Source organism: Anomaloglossus baeobatrachus (assembly GCF_048569485.1).
Source record: "Anomaloglossus baeobatrachus isolate aAnoBae1 chromosome 5 unlocalized genomic scaffold, aAnoBae1.hap1 SUPER_5_unloc_1, whole genome shotgun sequence".
Lineage (NCBI taxonomy): Eukaryota > Metazoa > Chordata > Amphibia > Anura > Aromobatidae > Anomaloglossus > Anomaloglossus baeobatrachus.
Genome location: NW_027441784.1, coordinates 1,470,314 through 1,489,160, shown reverse-complemented (window position 1 = coordinate 1,489,160; position 18,847 = coordinate 1,470,314). Strand labels below are relative to the sequence as shown.

At 46.7% G+C, this 18,847-nt stretch overlaps 2 protein-coding genes across 2 annotated transcripts in view; both read left to right on the top strand.

The window, feature by feature from the left end:
• LOC142258748 (uncharacterized) overlaps positions 1 to 18,847 on the top strand; it is an 86,143-nt gene that overhangs the window by 61,798 nt on the left and 5,498 nt on the right. Inside the window, exon 5 of the mRNA XM_075331358.1 lies at positions 11,052 to 11,056. Within this exon, the coding sequence (XP_075187473.1) occupies positions 11,052 to 11,056 (5 nt within the window). The remainder of the gene's footprint in view (positions 1 to 11,051; positions 11,057 to 18,847) is intronic.
• LOC142258761 (oocyte zinc finger protein XlCOF29-like) lies at positions 968 to 17,551 on the top strand. The gene is made up of 3 exons (XM_075331363.1): positions 968 to 1,055; positions 17,054 to 17,203; positions 17,333 to 17,551. Exons 2-3 carry the CDS (start codon positions 17,126 to 17,128, stop codon positions 17,549 to 17,551), a joined length of 297 nt encoding a protein of 98 aa, XP_075187478.1. The 5' UTR covers positions 968 to 1,055; positions 17,054 to 17,125.

Genomic DNA, 18,847 nt, shown 5'->3' with positions numbered 1-18,847 from the left:
CTCGGCCCCTTTCTGCCCTCAGTCCTCGGCCACTTTCTGCCCTCAGTCCTCGGCCCCTTTCTGCCCTCGGTCCTCGGCCCCTTTCTGCCCGCACACAGTATAATGTTCCCCCAGAATGTTCTCATTATATGTTCCCCTTATTCTCTCCAGTAATTGTATTATTACAGTGGATTCTTTCTGATGTCACATCGTCATCTTCTCCCCATTCAGGTCCCTACAATATCGGATCCTCTCAGTGGAGATCTTCTATATAAGAGAATTCTCCTGATTGCCCCGTGAAGGATTGATATGGACAGGGAGAAGATGGCGGAGAGGATATTACACCTCACCCTAGAGATCCTCTTCCGGCTTACTGGAGAGGTGAGAGATTCTGATGACGTCACATTACATCATTCTTATCTATGGGAATAACAGATGGACAGAACTGGAGAGGTGAGGACTCTGGAAATGTCTGGAGTGAGATTTATTACTGTGTCTCTCCATAACCAGGATTACACAGTAGTGAAGAAGACCTCTAGTGAGCGCTGTCAGGCCCCTGTGTCTGAGGGATGGGGAAGACCCCTGAGCCCAATCACGGGGCCTCCACCTCACCCCCCGATACATGAGGACATCAATGACCAGAAGATCCTAGAACTCACCTACAAGATGATTGAGCTGCTGACTGGAGAGGTGACACTGCTGGGAATGCTGGGACATTATACAGTAACGCTATGAAGGGATCGGGGGTGACGGTATCATTGTATGTGTCAGGTTCCTATAAGGTGTCAGGACGTCTCCGTCTATTTCTCCATGGAGGAGTGGGAGTATTTAGAAGGACACAAAGATCTGTACAAAGACGTCATGAGGGCGGTTCCCCAGCCCCTCACATCACCAGGTAATAGACAGGACTAAATACACACGGCCTATAATTATCTGTATGTAAGGAATGAATTCAGTCCCTGTATGTGTCTCCTCCAGTTCTATCCAGTAAGAGGACAACACCAGAGAGATGTCCCCGTCCTCTTCTCCCACAGGACTGTAAACAAGAAGACCCCGATGTTCCTCAGGATCATCAGGTAGATGGAGAGAAGGTGCCATGAAATCTCCCTATGATGTGTAGACGGCTGTGAAGGTCTTGTGCTCAGTCTTGTTTTATCCTCCAGTATTATATGATTTATACTTGTGTAATGAGAGCGGTGGAGATGGCAGGATTAGGAGAGATAAGAGCTTTGATTCCTTTTATGGTGGTGTCACATACAGCGACAACGACAACGACGTCGCTGCTACGTCACCATTTTCTGTGACGTTGCAGCGACGTCCCGTCGCTGTCACTGTGTGTGACATCCAGCAATGACCTGGCCCCTGCTGTGAGGTCGCCGGTCGTTGTTGAATGTCCAGCTTCATTTTTTGGTCGTCGCTCTCCCGCTGTGACACACACATCGCTGTGTGTGACAGCGAGAGAGCGACGAAATGAAGCGAGCAGGGAGCAGGAGCCGGCGTCTGGCAGCTGCGGTAAGCTGTAACCACAGTAAACATCGGGTAACCAAGGGAAGACCTTTCCCTGGTTACCCGATATTTACCTTCGTTACCAGCGTCCGCCCTCGCTGCCAGTGCCGGCTCCTGCTCTGTGCACATATAGCTGCAGTACACATCGGGTAATTAACCCGATGTATACTGTAGCTAGGAGAGCAGGGAGCAAGCGCTAAGCAGTGTGCGCGGCTCCCTGCTCTGTGCACTGTGACATGTGGCTGCAGTACACATCGGGTAATTAACCCGATGTGTACTGTACCTAGGAGAGCAGGGAGACAGCGCTAAGCACGGCTCCCTGCTCTCTGCACATGTAGCTGCAGTAAACATCGGGTAATTAACCCGATGTGTACTGTACCTAGGAGAGCAGGGAGACAGCGCCAAGTGCGGCTCCCTGCTCTCTGCACATGTAGCACAGCGTCGTTATGATCGCTGCTGCTTCTGCTGTGTTTTTCCGTAAATCGGAGGAGACTCGTCCATTCAGGTCTGTGTCTGCACAAACCATCAGATTCCCACCAGCTCCACCATACAGCAGACATTGCGTTACGGGTACATTGCAGTTCTGTAATGGAGGAAGCTGTAAATGGTCTTGTAAATTATTAATAGCGGCTGTAAATACCGGATTGTATATGGATGACAAATAAGAAAAGACTTGTCCTAGTTTTCAGGATGAAGCTCTGATGATTCTTTATCCGGCCGAGTGATCCCGGCATTAGAGGCCGTTACATCCCGGGAAGAGAGGATTTATCTAGAAAGTGTAAAATCTTTCCCTTCTGTGAATATTTCTGCCTCCGGTCACATCCCGTCTGCCGGTATAACGGGCTCCGCACCACAAAACTCACATCCAACTCATCAATTCTGTTGGGTTTTTCTAAGTCACTTTTTTTTTACCTTCTCGTATTAATTAATGTTTTTGTTTCAGATTCTTCATATTGATCCAAGTGGATCATGAGTTTTGCGCACAATAGAAAGGCTTTCTATTTTTCCCTGTGACCTGTGTTTGTGACTTTTTAGTGCAAAAAGTCTCATGTTTTCCTAAATGGTGACAAATTTGCACCAAAATATTTGATCTACATAAAATATCTCGGGTGTGGACTGGAGAACATTTCTGACAAAATGTCCTAGTTTTTAGGTTGAAGGTAGACATACCGTTCCTTGAAAAACTATTCACACCCGGTAAACTTTTCCACATTTTTTCACATTACAGCCACAAACAAATACATTTTATTGGGGTTTAAGTGATAACAACACAAAGTAGCAAACATTTGTGAAGTTTAAAGGAAATTATACATGGATTTGTAAATATTTTTAGAAATTTAACTCTGAAAATTGTGATGTGCAGTAGTATTCAGCCCCCTGAGTAAATACTTTGCAGGACCTCCTTTCACTACAATTGCTGCTGCCAATCTCTTGGGGGAGGTGTCTACCAGCTTTGCACATCTAGAGGTGACATTTTTTGCCCTTTTTACTTTATAAAACAGCTCTATCTCAGTTAAATTGGAAGAAGGCGTCTGTGAAGCAATTTTGAATTCTTATGCTTTGTTTTTAAAAATGTCCACTCCTGACTTCCGGATCTGGTCCTGGCTGAGGTGGAAGCCTAGAAGAGAAGCTCCTGCCACCCCTCACAGAAACCGACTAAAAAAAGCCCCCCGGACGAGCCACCAAACAGAGAGCAGCACAGGAGGTTATCTAAAGCAGCCAGCTATGGAACGGTACCTCCTGAGAAGCGCTGTCAGCAGTGAAGGAGCCTGGAGAAGCTGTGACATGGACGGGCAGTGCAGAGGAGAAGATAACATTATGGCGCCGACGAGCCTGATGGGGGAGGAGCCTGAGCGCATTGTGCGAGACACAGAAAAGCAAACACAGAGCCAGAGGGGGAGAGATAAGGGAGATATGAGCGAGGAGACAGGAGATAAGGGAGATATGAGTGAGGAGTCACAGGAGGACAGAGCAGGAGAGAGGTGGATGCAGGGGACTGATGAGGTGGATCACAATAGGAGGATGAAGGAGATATGGAGGCAGAAGGGAGAGAAGAAGATGCTGGCAAAGCAGGGGAGCTCAGAGACACAGCAGTGTTGGAGGATGAAACTGACAAACAGTACAGGGAGATTAATCCCACTCAGACACACAGGAAGTCAAATGCAAGAATTAATAGTACCCCTTACAAAGGAAGCAGAAAACAGCTTGCTACACCAACATGACAAGCCTGCAAGTTATTGGGGGAAGGAGGTAGTGGCCCAGTCCAGACAAAGAGAGCTAAGAAAACAGCACCACCTGCAGGCCAAGACAAGTACACACAAAAGCTTAATGTGGACTATAAAAAACAGGCTGAAGAAGTGGCATCACACTTGTCAAAAGAGATTAAAATGGCTATTGAGGCAGCCATACAAACATCATTAGCTAATATGCAAAAACAGATAAATGCCCATGCATCTAGACTGGCAGAATCAGAGCAGAGAATATCTGACTCCGAGGAGACAATACTGGCTATGCAAGCACAAATAGCAGCTCTAGCAAAATCTAATGAATACTTGAAGGATAAGGCGGAAGATTTGGAAAACAGATCGAGACGCAACAACCTACGTATAGTCGGGTTACCAGAGTCTGTGTCGATTGGACAGTTGGATAATATATGCGAGTTGGAGCTACCGCAGGCCCTGGGCATAAAGGCGAAATTCAGAGTTGAAAGAGCCCACAGAGTGGGTCCACTGAGACACCAGGAGGCAAATAAGGGAGAGGGCCAAAACTCAAACAAGAATACCCCGATAAGAGCCAGACAGGTGATTGTCAAGTACCTTGATTATAAGCATAAGGAGGAAATATTGAGGGCCTTTAGAGAACGAAAGCGTCCACTACAATATCAAGGCAACAGACTGCTAATTTTTGGAGATTACTCAGCTGAAGTACCCAGAAGGAGAAAAGAATTTAGCAAAATTTGCTCATTTCTGTACAACAAAAAAGTAAAGTGCCAGCTATTATACCCTGCTACACTAAAAGTTAGAAACCCCAATGGCTCGTTTGTATACTACAAGGACTACAAAGAAGCAGAAAACATTCTCATGGCAGAGCTCGACAAGACTAGGTCAGAAAGGCAAGAAAAAGGAGCTAGTGGAGAAGGGAATAATAGAAGAGGATCCCCCACAAGCTCAGGAAGAGATGTGGGACGTCTTGGGGGACAAAAGCAAGTCGAGACCAGGGAGGAAAGGAGGCTAAGCCCGGGTCAACAGCATAATTCACGCCCGGAACACAGGAACCAACACTTGGAGAGAAACCATGATACCTGAACTGGAACTCACTCATTATTTTTCCTTTTTTTGCCTGTTTTTTTTTTTTTTTCAAACAGTAAGAGGCGTCGAGGAGGATGCGTTATGGAGAGAGGGATGGGGAGGTGAGAGGAGGAGGGGGAAGGGAGAAAAGAGAGGAAAACATCCCAAAGTCTGGGCCCTCTTCCCCCCCCCCCTCTTTTTTTTTTTTTTTTTCTTTTTCTTTCTTTCTCCATCTTCTCTCCCCTTGGTCTTTTTTCTTTTTCCCCTTTGTCCAGGAACATCATCCAAATTCAAATGAAGGGCTTGTTCTAGGTGGACTGATGGCTACCTGGAGTCAGAGATAATTAGGACTGGAGAATCTTGCTGAGGTTTTGACATACTGTGCTAATTTTTGCATAATTTTCAAAGGCTTATTCAAGTTAGTCCGGGGATAGAACATATATTTTATGGGGGGTGATTAGGGAGCTACATATTTTGGCTAGGAATAAGGGAGCTCACCAACGTGGCGGAAAGCGCCGTGGATTTCTCGGCAGGGAAAATATGTTTTACAGTTACATGCTTTTTGTTGTATTTGTTATATTTGCAAGGTGGGGAAAGGGAGTGTCGATTTTGTGGTACCAACTGTGATTCTAGTGTCGAACATCTCGTCTTCCTTGATGCAGGGGCCCATAGGGGAGGGAGTAGTAAAAGCAGAATACACAGTGTGACGTTGCACCTTGCAACATAGGGGGTTACTCGCTCAGCATGAGGGCTTCAGGTAGACACAGGAGGCACAGTTTCTTAAGATCACAGTCTGCTTTATTCAACTTCATAAAGCACCGCGCTGGTACGGACATCACATGGCATGTACAGGCAGGAAAACAGGTACATTCCCAAACCTCAGCCCTTCAGATTATGTTCAGTCCATAAGTCCCTGCAGAGCCTTCTCAGATTCTGTTTTCTTACCTCCACCCACCAATATACCCAGCTACTTCCTCCAGCACAGGAACTTTAGTGCAGGGCCATGGGTGTGTCCAGAGGCCTGACTTTCATTCCTGGGACCACACCCCGAGGTGGATATATGGTGAACAGCCGTCCCACCTATCTCATTAGCTGTCCACAACAGAGCCGGCCCAGGTAACACACCTTAACCCTCTCAGCATAGTACCAGTGATTATATCACATATCCTCCCCCTCTGCCCAAAGCCGGGGGATTTTGGTACCTTGACATAGCGGACAAGAGCACCCGCTCTGTCCGCCCCGGACTACAGCCCTTGACGTACTGTCCGTCACAGTCACCGGACCCTCCCCAGCGAACTCTCTCATACGCCCCCTGGTCAGTCCCAGCTCTCCAAGGCTGCCACCCACGGTCAGTGTAGGAGGGAGTCTCTCTCCCAGTCGATACTACCATTCTGTCTAACCCTGAACTATCCCGACCACTAGAGGGGTCACTATCGAGGGGCCTCAGCGGTGAACTGCCAGAAAAGGCGCCATATCCAGGCCCTCCGCAGGGTCTGTGTATAAATCTATCGTGGGCTCTTCTACCCGGGCATTGTCGTCTGTTTCTCGGATTGTCAACGACATTGGCTAACGACACATCGCTACTTTCATTCAGTCCTTTGGATTGTGTCTCACAGGACTGAGACCGTTCAGAGTCTGGGCTATAGCCCGATGAATACCTGGGTCCTCTATGACCCTGGCTCCTTTTACCATTGGACTTGCTTTTGCCCTCTGAAGCAACACGCTCATCAAGTGGGCCACCTTTCTCTTCGGGGCCATAGCCCCTATATGGTCGCCAAACCACACCGACTTGGCGAAGTTGGTTTGCAATCCTCAGTCTTTCTCGATTCAATTGTTTTAACTTTTCCAGGTATCCCAAACGGTATTCTAGGAGGGCTCGTATATCTTCAACACACCCAGTTGTGCCCACAATAGCACATGGAACCATACCGACTTCACAGGGCCTCCTGGCTTCGTTATGAATATCAATTCTTAATGTCGTCACACCGGTCTTATCAACCATCTCCTGCATGGCTCTTCCATGTCGTCCAATAAGCCTCAAGACCATCTCTCTGGGCACTTGCATGATCTCTTCCACAAACTCCAACAACCGTCGAGCTGTCTTCACCGCTTCTGCACTTGTCCCATAGATACGAAATGTTCCACTGTCTTTATCTAAATGCACAGCTGTGACACCTGGAACCTTCCTGGCTTGCTTAATATTATTTCTTAGTGCTCTCAATGCCAGTCCAATTAATGCTTTCTTCACAACCACTACTTCTTGAAAGCCTGCGGTCAGCTGCGCCAAGCGTCTGGTGTCTTCATCCTTCTTTGCAGTGATGTTCCACTTCGTACGAAGACACCGTAGGTGCATGTCACTCAGGATGGCCACTCGCTTCTTTGTGACATCACTGAAAGAGCACACCACCAACTGATTAGTCTCTGCGGCAAAGTACACTTACAGGCCCCTACTGCCTTCTGGAATCTCTCATGCACCTTCTCACTGGCACAGGCTTCTCTTAAGTCTTCCGGAACGTCTATCCGGCACTTGAAGACTGGTCTGCTTCCTTCACTGTCAAGGACACTAGACTGTTCCTGAGGTCTCTTGCCTTCCTCCATATTCTCCACCAAAGGCTTCACCTGTTGAGTTACACACGCCTCGGGTTCCGCCCCGGCCTCAGAGCCTTCGGGTTTCCGGCTCTTAGCTGAGTCAATCTTCTTGTCTGCGGTCTTGGTCTTACCCACTGAGTCAGTCAGGCTCTCAGCTTCTGATGAGACCTCACATCCAGACTTCACCTCTTCCTCAGAGGCTCTTTCCACTTTTACAGCACCAGCTGTGTCTTGGGACTTCACTGCATTCCCTCCAACTTCCTCTTGGGTCTCTGCAGTGTCACCCTCTGCCTTCTCTTGGGAGTTTACAGTATCGCCTTCTACCACGGTGTTACGCCCTTCAGCACGGCACTCTGTTCTTCTTAGAACCTTGGCACCATTTTCAACATTTATCACTTCAACACTGGGTAGCTTACCGGCCTGCTCACCAGGACCTTTGTGGAGTTGTACTCCACCAATACTGTCCAGGATTCCGTCTCCTGTATTACTCTGTAGGATTTCATCTCCTACAGTGCTTTCATCCGACAGACCACCAGCTTCATGCTTGGAAATTATAGGAGACACCGCCATTACTTCTTTGGTCAGTTCCTTCCCTGCAATTTCACCCTGCTGATTTTTGTCGTGACAATGTGTCAGTTCAGTCTTTGATTCCTCTTTCTTTTGTAGGATATCACTGTCTGACTCTACCGTAGCAGTTGCTACTGGCAACGTGTTTTAATTACCCAGGTATTTCACTTTCTCTGCACCCTCAGGCGGCATAAACTGTGCCACCTCTCGGCGCTTATTACGTCTTCGGCGTCAGGAGGAAGTTTTCCCCTTCTCACACTTCTGTACCTCACTGTACTTGTTTGTTACCTTTCTTGAGTCAGTGTCTTTACTGGAGTCATCGTCACTCCCCCTGGTATCCTGGAATAACACGTCCCCACTTAACCAGGTGTCGGCCCCCTTTCCTGGAGCTACTATAACTGTAGTGGTCACACTGTCACTTCCTTTTGGAGACGCCATGGTCACCCCTAACCCTTGACAGTCCTTATGTGGAGGTACCATCTCCTCATTGCACCCCAATATCCCACAGGGAATCTGTATAACCTCATACGGAAAAGAGGCTTTCTTAGGCGAGGGCCGACTCATTCCTGTGCAATCGGTCCCGGCCTCTGTCTTCCATAAATCCTGAAAGAGCTCAAAGTCCCGTCCTATGATAACCGGATATAACAGATCTGGAACTACCCCCACATCAGGGTGTCCCAAACGTTTGGCCGTCTGAATAATCACCCTGGCCAGAGGATATACTTTAGTGGCCCCATGCACACAACTTCCTTCTATCGTCCTACCCACCATCACATGGAGATCAGGCATGGGTCTCACTAAGGTCAACCGGCTCCCCGGGTCTAACAGACCAGACACACTTAGCCCATTCAAGTCCACGGAGCACTTCTGTGGCCTCATACCGGATGGATAGCCTATACCGCAGGTAGGACATATGTAAGGCGAACCCCATTGCCCCTTGCTATAGTCCACCTGTTTGGCTTGTGAATGCTCCACCCCCTTGTGGGTCACCACCGCTTTCTGAGGCTCAGCCCCCTGTTGGGTAACTACCCCGTTCCGAGCCTCCGCCCCCTTTTGGGCAACAACCCCGTTCCGGGCCTCCGCCCCCTTTTGGGCAACCACCCCTTTTTGGGACTCCGCCCCCTTTTGGGACTCCATCGCCTTTTGGGCAACCACCCCTTTTTGGGACTCCACCGCCTTTTGGGCAACCACCCCTTTTTGGGACTCCACCGCCTTTTGGGCAACCACCCCTTTTTGGGACTCCACCGCCTTTTGGGCAACCACCCCTTTTTGGGACTCCACCGCCTTTTGGGCAACCACCCCTTTTTGGGACTCCACCGCCTTTTGGGCAACCACCCCTTTTTGGGACTCCACTCCCTTTTGGGGTTTCCATGCAATGTCCTTAGCCCCCAGTTCACACCGTTCGCCCTTATCTCCCTGGGCACCCAGTGTCCATACCGGCCCCCAAAGGGAACGCTCAAACTGGTCCATGGCTGCCACATCGCTGCACACTGACAGCTCCTGCTGTCCCCGCACCAGGAACTGGTACAGCTCCTCCACAACGTCTGCATGACCCATTCCCTCTTTTCGGCTTTCAGCCCCAACTGCTGTCACTGGCCCTCCTGGCACATGCTGTTGGTGTTGCTGGCTCTGCAGCAGCTGTTTCAGGAGCCCCTCCATGCTGCAACGAGAAGAGGAACAGGAGGGGCGCTCCAATGGGTAATACCCGGTGGGCAAAGACAGGGGGGTTAGAGAACCACTAACCTTTCCGGGTTGTACCGCCCGTACAACCAGGATCTCCAGCTTGTGGTGTATCACTGCTCACCAAGCAGAGCCCCGGAATTCCGGGCTGGCCTGGAACCTCCAGTCGCTGGACTCTCGCCACTGCAGCACGGAACCCCGCCACCTGCTGCTTCGCCGCCAGGTGCTTGAGGGCACTGTCACTGTTCGTGGACCCGCCGATCCACAGCTGTGTATATCCACCACGTGCTCCTGGGAACGCTGCCCGCTATCTAGCACCATATGTGACGTTGCACCTTGCAACATAGGGGGTTACTCGCTCAGCATGAGGGCTTCAGGTAGACACAGGAGGCACAGTTTCTTAAGATCACAGCCTGCTTTATTCAACTTCATAAAGCACCGCGCTGGTACGGACATCACATGGCATGTACAGGCAGGAAAACAGGTACATTCCCAAACCTCAGCCCTTCAGATTATGTTCAGTCCATAAGTCCCTGCAGAGCCTTCTCAGATGTAGTTTCCTTACCTCCACCCACCAATACACCCAGCTACTTCCTCCAGCACAGGAACTTCAGTGCAGGGCCATGGGTGTGTCCAGAGGCCTGACTTTCATTCCTGGGACCACACCCCGAGGTGGAGATATGGTGAACAGCCGTCCCACCTATCTCATTAGCTGTCCACAACAGAGCTGGCCCAGGTAACACACCTTAACCCTCTCAGCATAGTACCAGTGATTATATCACAACAGGTAAACATGATACAGATAGCTACGTGGAATGTTAAAGGGCTGAGATCACCTAACAAACGAGCAATGATATTGAGACATCTGAAAAGACTAAAGACAGACATTGCCTTATTACAGGAAACCCACTTGGGGGGGAGGACTTTTTCCGCATGAAGAAACATTGGGGGGTACCGTTTACGGGGCAGCGGCACAAGGTAGAAAAGCGGGCACTAGGATCCTAATAAATAAACAACTCAGTCATGAGGTAGTGGCACATGAGGCAGACGACCATGGAAGGTGGCAGCACTTAACAATTGTTAGTACAGCGGGTAAACTCAGTATTTATAATGTCTATGGCCCAAATTCACAACAAATCACATTCCATGATGGCATAAAGGCCACCATATTAGCAGATGGGGAGGCTAACATTATAGTAGGAGGCGATTTTAACACCGTCCCAGACTCAGCTGAAGATAGGAGGAGGGGCGAGGAGGGGACAGCTAATGTGGGCAGGAGTTTAGATAATAGGGATGTAACATTAGAAGACGTAGGACTGAAAGACATCTGGAGACTAACTCACCCACATGACAGAGAGTATACACACTTCTCTCACCCTCATGATAGCTGGTCACGTATTGATCAGTTCTGGATCTCGCAAGATTTACTGAGTGGAACGCAAGATTGTGTGATAGAGAATATGGTGATCTCTGATCATAGTCCGGTGAGATTGGGCATTAGAGAGAAATTCAGGAGAGGTACAGATATCATATGGAGATTCCCATCGTTCCTTCTTAGGCAAGATAATTTCCACAAGGTGCTACAGGAGTGGTGGGGAGAATTCGCAGAGGACAATAAGGAACATAGAGAGTCCCCAGTGATATTTTGGGAAACGGCAAAAGCGGTCCTAAGGGGCCGTCTGGTGGGGTACGCAGCCACGATCAAACGGAAAACCAATGAGAATTATAATTTCCATAGTGAAGCAGTACGGGTAGCATATACAAATTATGTGACAAATAGATCTCCCATGACAAAAGGCAGATGGCTGGAGGCAAAAGAGGGATTTGACGAATGGGCCAAAAAAAAGGAACAACTATTCTGGTCGCACAAGGAGGTTGACTTACATAGGTTTGGCAACAAGGCGGGGAGGATGTTGGCCAATCTGACAAGGGGCAGCAGAAAAAGTACAGTGATCTCTAAACTGAAAACAAAGGGGGGAGAGGTGACTACGGATCCTAAGGACATTAATAAATTGCTGGGAGATTACTATAGAAAACTATATGGGTCAGGGAATAATGACATGACTGATGAGGCAGAGTGGCTAAAACAAGCCCAAATGCCTAGCTTGACGGAGGAAGATTTGAGTGCCTTAAACGCAGATATCACAGTAGAGGAGGTGACGAGAACAATTGGGGAGCTTAACACCAACAAGGCACCGGGACCTGACGGTTTTAACAGTGAATTCTATAAGGCTCTGAAGGATCTGATCTCGCCGGATCTAACCTCAGTCTTTAATGCTTTACTGGGAGGGGCGGAAATACCCAAAAATTCCAACATAGCATATATTAAATTACTCCCCAAGGGAACCAAGGACCTGGATGATCCCTCTAGTTATAGACCTATATCGCTCATAAATCAGGATTTAAAAATTATGTCCAAGATCATGGCTAATAGACTGGCCGAGATCTTACCTAGGATCATTACGAACCACCAGGTGGGGTTTATTAAGGGGAGAAATGCCGTTACCAATATCCGAAAGACAATTCTAGTGGTAGACGCGGTTAGACTGGGTCTCACTGAGGGAGGGGCTAGACCTGCCCTAGTTACACTTGACGCAGAAAAAGCATTTGATAATGTAAATTGGAGGTGGTTAGACAGGGTAATGGAGGCCATAGGGATTGTAGGCAAGATGAGACTTTACATTAGAAACCTTTATGCCAACTCGGGAGCAAGGGTACACACTCCGGGCTTTCTATCAGACGTGTTCCCTTTGATGAAGGGAACAAGACAGGGTTGCCCATTATCTCCTCTTTTATTCAACCTGGCAATCGAGCCGTTGTCAAGAATACTACAGGGACAAAATAGCTTTAAAGGAATCAAGATAAGGGGTTCAGAAGTAAAGACAGCGCTTTTTGCTGATGACATCATACTTTATATGGGGGACCCCGGTGCGGATTTGCCACAGACTCTTGCCTTGATTGAAAAATTTGGTTCATTCTCCGGTTTCAAACTGAACAAAAAAAAGTGCGAGATCATGTTCTTAAAGGGGCATCATGAGACAATGGGGGGACAAGTAAGGGATGGCTGTCTATGTGGAATTCCTATAGCACAATCTTCAATTAAATACCTGGGAGTGCATATAGGAAGAACGTTGGAAACAATCTATAACTTGAACTATGGACCGCTAATCAGGAAAATTATAGTTCAATTAAAGGGATGGAAAGGTCTGCCACTTCCATTACTGGCAAGATGCCATCTGATAAAAATGATGAGCTTTCCTAGGCTGCTGTATCCCTTCCAGACGATCCCGCTATTGCTAAAACTAAAGGATGTGAATAAGCTCAACTCCGCATATATAGAATTTGTGTGGAGGGGAAGGAAACCCAGAATAAAGCTGCGTACGCTGATGAAGTCAGCAGAGGAGGGAGGTCTAAACTTTCCAGATGTCCAAGGGTATAATCTTGTATGTATCATGAGGCATGTAATTGATTGGGTGAGAGGAACGAGTAGGCACTCAGATCATGCGATGGAAACTAAATATGCGTCACCATGGGATCTGACGTCCATTCTGCACTCCCCACTATCCAGGGTTGAAGGGCACATAAGGAACTCAATTATATTCCGAGACACCATGCTAACATGGAAGTCGGTAAGGAAAAAACTGGGGCTCTCATGGAAAGTGTCCAAGTACTTGAACCCCTGGGCATTCCCAAATTTTCCCCTGGGACGAGAAAACAAGCTATTTACTAGATGGAAAGAGAGGGGAGTCAGGAGAATGATAGATGTTATGAATGTGGAGGGCAGGAGGTGGATGACAGGTCGGGAAGTGTTGGATAAGTACAACCTTAATAGCTCACATGTCATCCAGTATGAACAATTGAAACATGGAATAATAGGACACCTTGGTGTGGTTGGAAGAGAGCTGAATAGAAGTTCGATTTATGAGTTACTGGAATGTGATGTAACAAGTGTAAATGTCTCTAAAATTTATCGATCGCTAAGGGGGGTGCTTATTTCACGGGAGGATAGTCGGACTTTAACAGCATGGGGGAAACAATTGGGAAGGGAAGAAGTGGTAGAAGATATACTGAGAGAATGGGTACAAGTGCGGAAACATATTACCAATGAGAGATGGAGAGACACTCAATTCAGAATTCTACATAGGGCCATTATGGGTTTCAACATACCAGGTAGGGATAGGTGGTGTCCTAAGTGTCAAAAAGAGAAAACTGATATGCTGCATGGGCTATGGGAATGTGAGACAATCGTTAGGTTCTGGAACCAAGTCAGACTATTTGCCCAGTCAACATGGGGAATTTTCAGCAAACTAGACTTAATGGTGTGGATTTTCCACTCCTTTGAGGGAGGAGTAGGAGGAGGACCGAGCACGCAGGAAAAGAGGAAATACGCAATAACGCATGACATAGCCATGATAGCTAAGCGTTGCATTTTAAAACACTGGATTCAAAGGGAGAGCCCATCCATAAAGGAGGTTATGGGCGAACTACACAACCTTCTGAAGTGGGAAAAACTAGAAGCGGAGAGGGATAAAGATGGGTTGACAGCCAAGTTTTTTGTGAGATGGAGACATTTTATTGAAAGCCAATTCACACAGGGATAAATAATTAACCTGATGGCACCTTTTGTTCACTCAGAGTGGTATATCCTGAGCGATATCCAGGACAGCCTGGGTAAACTGAGAATCACCTAGGAGGGGGCTCTGGAGGGAGGGGGAGACGAGACGGTTGGGAATACCAAGGCACGCTAGCAAAATTGAAATCATTCAGGGACGACACAGAGATTTAACGAATTGTATTGCATATGTTATATATTTCATTACCTCTGTTTTGGTTTAATGTTACTGTATACTATCTTAAATCGAACAGCAACATGGAACTCCAAATTGGGGTATCACCCACCTCTATGTCACATTTTGTCAGACGAATGTTCTTCTTTTGCAATGATATTTGTCATGTTTTTACAAATTTGAAAAATCAATAAAAAACGTTTTGAAAAAAAAAATGGCCACTCCTCCATAAAGGCTAAATTTGTGGAGTTTATGACTTATAGTTGTCCTGTGGACAGAGTCTCCCCCTGAGTTCTGGATCTCTCCTGCTTTTCCACTGACCATAGGCCTCTTGGCTGCTTCACTAGAATTAGTGCTCTCCTTGCTTGGGATGTTGGTTTAGGTGGACGGCCATGTCTGTAGTTTTGCAGTTGTGCTAAATGTGACAACTCAGCATCTGGAGATTTGTGTGAGGGGTGAACTGTTCTTAATTAGGCCAGATTGCTCCATCTATTGGCAAATCAAGAGACGTTAGCCATTGTTTCATGTCAGACTGACCGGAGCCCTATTGTTTGATAAATTTGGATTGCCTCAGCCTCTGTGACTACATCAATCAGAGGAAAATTATGCAGTCCGATTGAACTGAACCAATGAAAGAACAATCATCTCCCACCAATCCTGTAAGACACAATACCCTGAAATGAGAACTGAGGGGTATTAAAGGGCTTTGCTCCTGTCACCACATTCATTCTGTAGAACTTCAGGCTAGGATTCACGGTTTCAGGTGGCGGATCACAGATCTGCTTCACTGCTCAATGCTGAGCCCACAAATTCGCTTGGAGACCCAGGTGAGGACAGTTCAGTTGCCTGGCTACATATCTTGCTGTGCTCTGTCAGCTTTATAAGCTTGCTGCTTTCTCCTCTCAGTGGGTGCTTATCAAAATCGAGGTGCTGTTGGCTGGGATAGTTGGCCCAGGAAGCCCCAAAGTCACAAAGATTCTAATTCCATGCGAGTCAACGGATGGGTGAGACTCTGTCGCTTGTACCATCTTGTGTTCTTTCTGGAAATGTATGATATGTGTTTGCCTGTTGGTGAAGCAATAACATCTTACCAAGGTGTGGTTCCCTCACCCTGTGTTGTCTGAGTAGTGTTCTGCCCACAAGGAAGGAGTGCGAGCGTTCCGTTGGATGAGCCCTCTTCTGAGCAGTCTTTCTGAAGACAGCCAAGCCAGCGGATGACTGTACCCACTGACTTTCTTGTCTCCACACTATACTCCTACCATTTTTGGATGATGGATTGAAAACTGCTTAGTGATATGTTCAAAGGTTTTGCCATTTATTTTTTTTTTTACCAAACCCTGCTTTATTCCTCTCCACAACATTATCCCTGACCTGTCTGGTGTGTTCCTTGTTTTTCAAGATACTGTTTAATCCCTAATATTCTGAAACAAAACTTACGAAACCTTCACAAAACAGCTGTAGTTATACTGAGAATAAATGATACAGGTGACTCAATTTACTAAATATGATTTATATTTTTAAATATTTAGAAAAAAATCTATCATTTCCTTTACACTTCACAAATACTTGTTACTTAATTCTGGTATATCACATAAAATCACAATAAAATACATTTACGTTTGTGGGAGCAATGAGAAAATAAGTGGAAATGTTCTGGGGGTGTGAATACCTTTTACAAGGGGCAAAATTCCTTTATGACTCTAAAAATATTAGACTAGTTCCCTTGATCAATGTCCCATCACAAAATCTAGTCCTGACAACCTGCAATAATATACTTTTTACAGAAGTCTTCCAAGCCCGCCTTGAATTTTTGTAGTCTATCAAGAATTATCAGATCATGTGTCGGAGAGTTCCATATTCTCACTGCTCTTACAGTAAAGAATCCCCATCTGTGATTATGATTGAACCTCCTTTTCATCATTGCAGGCCTCAGTTGTAAAAAGCTCATTAGAAATATCTCAGTAATGCCCCTGATATACTTGTACATTGTAATAAAATTGCCCCGTAGCCTTTGTGTTTCCAAAATGAATAATCCCAAGCTGGCTAACCTGTCCTCCTAGTGCAGACCTTCCATTCCTTTAATAGTCACCCTTCTCTGCGCCCGCTCTAGTTCAGTTATGTCCTCCTCATTCACTGGAGCCCGAAATTGTGCAGAATATTGTAAGTGTGGCCGCACTAGTGACTTATATAGAGGCAAAACTGTTCCTGTCCGGAGCATCTGTGCCTCGTTCACTACATCCTATTATATTATCTGCCTTGGCAGCAGCTTCCTGGCACTGGTTGGTTTTCTCGTCAATCCACACACCCACGTCTTCTTCAGTGTCGTTATTATGCAGTAATTTTGCAAAAATATTTAAAAAAAATTGCAGTTTAAAAATCAGCCAAAAAAGTCTGGAAAGCTAAAAACCTGCAAACATTGAAAAAAACAACCCAAAATCAAGCAAACAGATAGTCCCGTGCCATACATGTCAAGTAAAAGCCGCTTCTTAATATTATTGGATTAAAAATCGTTTCGGTTCCTGCAGCCCCAAAACCAGGAATTGTTTTCTTCTTCATGCCATACATGTTAGCATTATTTCTGCAGCCACTAATCGGATATAAAGTCTCCAGTAATTTATATTACTATTTATGTCACATCGTCATCTTCTCCCCATTCAGGTCCCTACAATATCGGATCCTCTCAGTGGAGATCTTCTATATAAGAGAATTCTCCTGATTGACCCATCAAGGATGGATATGGACAGGGACAAGATGGCGGAGAGAATATTACACCTCACCCTAGAGATCCTCTTCCGGCTTACTGGAGAGGTGAGAGATTCTGATGACGTCACATTACATCATTCTTATCTATGGGAATAACAGATGGACAGAACTGGAGAGGTGAGGACTCTGGAAATGTCTGGAGTGAGATTTATTACTGTGTCTCTCCATAACCAGGATTACACAGTAGTGAAGAAGACCTCTAGTGAGCGCTGTCAGGCCCCTGTGTCTGAGGGAAGACCCCTGAGCCCAATCACGGGGCCTCCACCTCACCTCCCGATACATGAGGACATCAATGACCAGAAGATCCTAGAACTCACCTACAAGATGATTGAGCTGCTGACTGGAGAGGTGACACTGCTGGGAATGCTGGGACATTATACAGTAATGCTATGAAGGGATCGGGGGTGACAGTATCATTGTATATGTCAGGTTCCTATAAGGTGTCAGGACGTCATCGTCTATTTCTCCATGGAGGAGTGGGAGTATTTAGAAGGACACAAAGATCTGTACAAGGACGTCATGATGGAGGTTCCCCAGCCCCTCACATCACCAGGTAATAGACAGGACTAAATACACACGGCCTATAATTATCTGTATGTAAGCAATGAATTCAGTCCCTGTATGTGTCTCCTCCAGTTCTATCCAGTAAGAGGACAACACCAGAGAGATGTCCCCGTCCTCTTCTCCCACAGGACTGTAAACAAGAAGACCCCGATGTTCCTCAGGATGTGTTTCCTCCAGCTCTATCCAGTAAGAGATATCTACTCATGTACTTTCTGCACTAATTTTGTGTTTACATTTTTAGGCCTTCTGCTGTGGGTTTTTTTAGCTGTATTTTCTTTGCTTCTGTTTCTTCTGCTGTTTGTTTCTAGTGTCTTTTCTATGTCGTTATAAAGGCAACTCAAAGACCTGATTACAGTCAGGGCTAGTGTTAGGAGGAATCAAACTGTGCAATTTCTCAGGAACCCACTTTCTTAAGGATCTTATCAGTTGCATTCGGAAGTTGATTGTTTAAGGACCTTTGATGAAGTCATGTGACATGATGTAAGCAAAGGTCTCTTAGGCCCCTTTCACACATCAGGTATTCTGGGACGTTTGTGCTTTTTTTTAAACGTACCAGAATCACTGACATACGCAGACCCATTATAATGAATGGGTCTGCTCACACGTCAGTGATTTTTCACTGCACGTGTCTCCGTGCAGCGTACCCGCGTGTGCGTGATTGCTGCACGGAGACATGTCCATTTTTTTCTGGCATCACTGATGTTCCACGGACCACGCAGTGGTGTGGTCCGTGAAACACGTGCCAGAAAAAAAACGTGCATTTAAAATAATAAACATTTTAACTCACCCGGCGTCCAGCGATGTCCTCTGCAGCCCGTCCTCCCTGCTCCTTCTGTGCCGGCTGATTACTGTCGCGCATATTCATTATTGCGTCGCGGGAGCGATCAGCACCATGGACAGCGGGAGCGGGCGCAAGTGAGTTGATTTCTAAGTGCAATCACGGGCCACGGATAACGGAGCCCGGATTGCACTTAGACAACCCACGTGTGCCGTGATTCACGGCACACGCAGGGACATGTGCGTGTTTTACATGCCAGTGAAAAACGTCACTGTTTTTCACTGACGTGTGAAACGGGCCTTAATTGCAGGAGTCTAAAAAAACTGAATAGAAGACAGGCTGGCATG